General features: G+C 41.6%; 1 protein-coding gene across 2 annotated transcripts; it reads left to right on the plus strand.

Moving 5' to 3' along the window:
* The first annotated feature begins 745 nt into the window (after positions 1 to 745).
* LOC125522599 (recombination repair protein 1-like) lies at positions 746 to 1,797 on the plus strand. 2 transcript variants are annotated; one of them, XM_048687646.1, is made up of 2 exons: positions 746 to 869; positions 1,062 to 1,797. In XM_048687646.1, the coding sequence occupies exons 1-2, from the start codon at positions 855 to 857 to the stop codon at positions 1,590 to 1,592; spliced, it is 546 nt and encodes a 181-aa protein (XP_048543603.1). In that variant the 5' UTR covers positions 746 to 854; the 3' UTR covers positions 1,593 to 1,797. The 2 variants fall into 2 exon arrangements, with proteins under 2 accessions (XP_048543603.1, XP_048543602.1); XM_048687645.1 differs by having other exon boundaries at positions 747 to 869; positions 1,059 to 1,797.
* Positions 1,798 to 6,131: the final 4,334 nt, after the last annotated feature.

Raw genomic sequence — 6,131 nt, forward strand, 5'->3', positions numbered from 1 at the left:
GTCGGAAACTCTGAAATAAATCCAGAAATAAATGCGAATATCAGGATTTGAACCCTGGTGGGCTGGTGATACCACAGTGCTTCTAACCATACAACCACATGTTGGTTCACGTGTGCCTCGACATTTGAGATTATATAAATATGACAAAAAACACAAGAAGTAAAAGCAGCAGCCTGCGCTAGTGATTTTGTGATATATATCCTTACTATGCGTGGAACATATATTTTGATAGGGTGGCCCCGACCTCTCGCTCGACGGATTCGCTCACGGCCCAAAGCGTGCGTCCCGGCCGAGGCGGCATCTCGTGCGGCCGTCGTGCTTCAAGGGGATGGCACGGCTGGGTAGCCGTGTATCGATGTGTGTACGTGTGTGTGGTCGATCACATCACATGAACGAGCGATCCGGGAGAACGGGGGACTGGTGGCGCCTGTCCCGTACAGGCTCTACACCGCGCGGCACGAGGCCCCCGGCGCGTACACATAGAGCCCGATCGGTCTCATGTCGCCTCTCTGCAGGACATCACCCCGTATCTTCAGTGAGCTGCCATTGATACAAAGGGACACTGTATGTGTAAATATATAATCCCAACTAAAGTACTCGATCCAAGGGGATCTCGTGATTATTGGTTCATGCGTGCGGAGATCGATCTACTGCCTGCTAGCTGCTTCTAGTTCGTCCTGGTAACATGCGCTGCTCAGTGCCCAAACTGCCCGTGCACCTCTATATAAGCACCCGGACCCTCACATACGAAATCCATCCAGCTAAAGCTACTCTTCTGAATCAGGCCTTTGCGATCATATATACCACTCGCTCACGAAACGGTGGCAGTGCCTTTCCTCCTGCTGCCCTGCACGATGGCGGCGGCTCAGGTTTTTATAGCTACCTGCATCTTCTTGATCAGCCTCTGATATTGTGTTGCATATGTACTAATCAATGAACATACAACTAATGGTGCCATGCATATATACATGACCTATTTGACTTACTTTGTGGTCGATTGTTGGTTTGATGCCGGATGTTAGTCACTTTTGTGTCTCACTTTTCGATCGAATGTTCAGCAGGTCATGGCAGCACCTGTTCATGACAATGACAATCGCTCAAAGGAGGAGAAGAACCGTGAGATCATCCAAGACACGCCCTGCACAGAGGCGGAAGAACAAGCTCCTGATGCAAAGGTGCGTGACAACGGCGACTCCATGGACGAGGAGGTCACGATCGCCGCTGATACCGATGAGGGGCGGGGCTTAGCACGGGAAGTCGAAGCCAAGCTCGCTGTCGAGCCTGCAGAAGATAGAGCAAAGGAAACCAAGGAAGGAAGGCCCCGCCCGGCGAAGAAGACTGAGAAAGCGGCCGCCAAGGGGGCGGTCGTCCCTGTCGACGACGACACTGATGATGGTGAGGCTGCTGAGCCGAAAGGGGCAAAGAAGACCGAGAAAGCGGCGGCCAAGTGGGCGGTAGTCCCCGTCGACGATGACACTGGAGATGAGGCCGCTGCGGGGGCAGCGCCTATTGCTCTTGAGGAGGCAGAGTCAGCTAGCGAGGAAGCGGGCGAAGGTGGCACGAAGTGTGAGGAGAAGGCTCACGAGGAATAGGGGATGTATTGCGGTGGTTTGCTTTGTCAGATTCAATAAGCATCTCATAATGTAAAACGTTTTTAGACACTAGTGTAGTGTCAAAAAACATGGAGTAGTTAATTCGGTCAGGTGTAAGGTTGTAAGTGAAGCAATCAGGTGGAGTTGTAGTGTATTGCCTACAATAAAATTGTGTGGTGTTTTCTTCTACAACACACACTAAAAATACAGAGGCGCAAGTGATGTCCTGAAACCACTAAGGACATGTACAATGTTTGATAAGAGAGTCTTATCTCAAGTCTTGCATGTAATTTACAAATGACAAAAAAGACATGTATACAATGGGTTATCTTTTAGCCTTATCTTTAATAACTAGTAGCTATTTCTAAAAATATGGTGAGACATATTGTGCTATGAGATCATCTCTTAAATAAGAGAAGACAAGTTTTTTCTTATGATTTCTCTCTTCTTCATCTCAGCATTTATCCTATGTGGCACTTCTAAGATATCATCATTGTACATGCCCTAAGATTTCTTGTGGAATTACATATTTTTCTCAAAATTCGAGTAAAAGGTGGAAGCTGAAACTCAAAAAATCCGGAGATTACGAATTATAAATTTCTGAGTATATATATGTACTAATTCAGTCACCTATTTATAAAACTGCTAAACATATGATGGTTTTATGTGAAGTTGGATCAACACTGGGCATGTCTAATGTCTTGGAGATAAATATGGAGACAGTGGATCGAAATGGGCGGGTTAGAAACAAAGTGGGTGTGGCCAATATTCCCCCATGACCAAAGTGTCCGAAAGAACAATGTTATACTTACCGGATGGGGGCTATGGAATTTTATTACGGGCTAATGTGGCAGAAAACAAGTGGATGGTTGAAATCATGAGGGGGGCAGTAGGTTGATTTCGTAACCTCCTTTCGTAAGTCTAGCATTTTCGTAAGTCTAGCATTTCGTATTCAAAAAATGTTGATGTGTCAATATATACTTCAAGATAAAAGTTGTAGAAAAATGAAGGAGGGTGAGAAATGATGAGAACATGATCAAGACTTTGATTATATTGAAGATGAACAATTTGAAGAATTATGTACCAGAGATGTGTAAAGACAGAAAAGAGATACTCATGGCAGCAATAAGAATGTGGAGACAAATTCTATACCAGGGGATTACATGGGAGACAAATTCAAGCTAGCACCAAGGCAATACAGAATGTAGAGACAAAGCTCATGACAAAGAGGACTTTAATTTCCCATTCTCTCTCCTCTCCCTCCCTTAGGTGAGAGTCTCCATAGTCTCCTCAGCTCCTCTCCCCTCCTTGGGCGACATGGGGTGGGAGAGGAGGTCGGACTACCCATGTACAACATTGATTTAGAAGTAGACTATGGTCTAGGTTGGCCTTAGGGTTGTTTGTTGTTATGTCGGCCAATTGCAGTTGCCCGTTGCTTGCATGCAACACGCGGTGGTTGCCAATGTCATTATCTACTCCTCTGTGGTGAAAGTGAAGTAGGAGTGATGGATCTGGCGAATCCTGCTTGAATAAGCACTAGGTCACGCCAGATCGAGCTGTTGTCGTGGACATTTTTGTACTTGTCTACCCTCTTGGTGAGAGAGAGAGAGACTAGGTGGGAAGGCCAGCCTCGGCTCCGCTTCCTGGTACTTTGCCTCGGTAGATTTTTGCTTTCATTGATGGGGGTATGCTCCCTTAATCTAGAAAAGGCCTCTGATGGGGATCCTGAGCACGAGCGATGGTGGTTCTAAAGGAGCTACAACACCCATGATGGTTGGTCGCCTCCACCGACAAGTTGTTGAATCCTCAAGGTGAATGGCAAACAACTTCATTCCTCCAGACCTTGATGCCAAGGAAGGTGGTCCTTGCAAACAAATTTATACATACATCTATGAAAACATCCATACTTGCAAACAAATTTAGTAAGACATACATGGATGTGTAATGTAGCCTTTGAGCCAAACATATACATGGATTTGAATATGTCATGAACACCACACACATGACAAAACAACATTAAACATCCATACATATGAACATGACACATCTATTTCAACTTGACTCTTACATCCATACATTGGGGGAAACATTACTAAAGTTTCACCATATAGATACATTGCAACCAACATAACATATATCTACTTATGTCACATACTCAATGATGCACCGCCATGAATGAAAGCAATGTGTTCACTCAAACACGCCTTCAACAATGACACGATCATCACATATGTGCCAAAACAACATGACATTCAATTTTTTTTTGCACCTATACACACAAATACAACATTTTTATTTTTAGTTCATGACTAAAAATATTCTATCTCAAATCCAAGTCAATGATTATATGTGGTACAAACACACATTGTCATTGATTTGAACCAAAATTATAATAAATGGAGAGGAACAAACATGGCCCAAAAATTAGGAAATCAAAGAGCTAGGGTTTCATCTAGTGCTACAAATGCAACCAAAACAACAAGATTCAAGCCATTTCGATGGAATATCAGGTACTATTTGATCCAAACGAGGTCATTTCATGCTAATCTCATCCTTTCTTTTTTAGAAAACGAAATTTGTAACTTCCAAACGTTAGGATTTTATGATTAGATCCAAACAAACAGGATAGAAAAATAATGTCCGGTAAAAAAGTCAGATCTTGAAATATTTTCAAAACAAGGTCATTTCATGCTAATCTCATCCTTTATTTTTTAGAAAACGAAATTTGTAACTTCCAAACGTTAGGATTTTATGATTAGATCCGGACAAACAGGATAGAAAAATAATGTCCGATCATGGGGATCGAACCCAGGTTGATAGCGTGAGGGCAAGATGGTGTTACCAACTCGGCCTTCAACAATGACACGATCATCACATATGTGCCAAAACAACATGACATTCAATTTTTTTTGCACCTATACACACAAATACAACATTTTTATTTTTAGTTCATGACTAAAAATATTCTATCTCAAATCCAAGTCAATGATTATATGTGGTACAAACACACATTGTCATTGATTTGAACCAAAATTATAATAAATGGAGAGGAACAAACATGGCCCAAAAATTAGGAAATCAAAGAGCTAGGGTTTCATCTAGTGCTACAAATGCAACCAAAACAACAAGATTCAAGCCATTTCGATGGAATATCAGGTACTATTTGATCCAAACGAGGTCATTTCATGCTAATCTCATCCTTTCTTTTTTAGAAAACGAAATTTGTAACTTCCAAACGTTAGGATTTTATGATTAGATCCGGACAAACAGGATAGCAAAATAATGACCCAGGTTGATAGCGTGAGGGCAAGATGGTGTTACCAACTCGGCCAGCTATTGTCTTTGTGAAGTTACGCTTTTAACATTATTTGACTCAAACACACGTGCATTCTTTGTACAAACCAAAAAATGGACCAGCTAATTATTCAGTTTATTCACCATTCTTATTTTATTCTTTTTTCCTGTCATTTTTCGTTCATGGTTAGGTCCAGTTTTCTTGTGTAAATTTTATGCATGGTTGTCTCTTTACTCTCATGGTGCAACCCACATGCAGCAGAATTTTAGCCCAGCCCACGTACAGATCGGGATTTATTTTTCACCCACAACTCCTACAATGTAGTAGCAGTGTACTAACCAACTCACCCTGCCTTAGCCTTTTTTTCACTTTCATATGAGCAAAAAAAAACATTTTTCTTCTTGTGTTTTTTTTAGATTTTCCAAGTTGTCTTGTAGTCTCCTATATACCAACGGGCTGTATACCTTGCCCATGTAGTCTCGTTGTAAATATCATGGCAACTTCACATGAGGGATTTTTTTGGGTTGAAACATACACCGGTAACTTCTGTGCAAATGGCACGGTAATTTGTGTACCGGGACCCGATAACTTACATATAAATGTCATGGTAACTTCGACCGGGGGTAAAAAGAATATCGAACATCTCCCCGATAATTTATGTGTAAACGACACGGTATTTTCCGCATGGCAACCCTGATAACTTAGGCACAAACACCACGACAATTTTGACCTGAAGGAAAAAAGTTGTCAAAAATGTACCCCGATAAATTTTATATAAACATCATGATAATAACGCATCATATACATGATAACTTGGGTATAAACACCATGATAACTTGGACTCCGAGGAAAATTTATTGAAAAATATAACCTCGATAACATTTGCGTGAATATCATGGCTATAGAAGCACCGCATACCTCATACTTAGGTGAACCGCCAGACGGAGTCAGGGGGTCGGAGGGAGGGGCGGGGGTTGTTAAAAAACATTTTTTTCGATACTTTGTGTGCAAATAACACGGTATTATACACACAATAAAGTTGTTAACTCACTACAAACCCCACGGTAACTTTTGACCTTGGAATAAAAGTTTGTTGAAAACATACCCTAATAACTTGTGTGTAATTAACATGATAATATACATGCAACTGAGCTGATAACTTACTTAATCCAGACGTGGTAACTTTTTGACCAGGGAAAATGTTGTTAAAATACCCCTTAATAACTCATGTGTAAATAACATGA

Source organism: Triticum urartu, chromosome 7 (genome assembly GCF_003073215.2).
Source record: "Triticum urartu cultivar G1812 chromosome 7, Tu2.1, whole genome shotgun sequence".
NCBI lineage: Eukaryota > Viridiplantae > Streptophyta > Magnoliopsida > Poales > Poaceae > Triticum > Triticum urartu.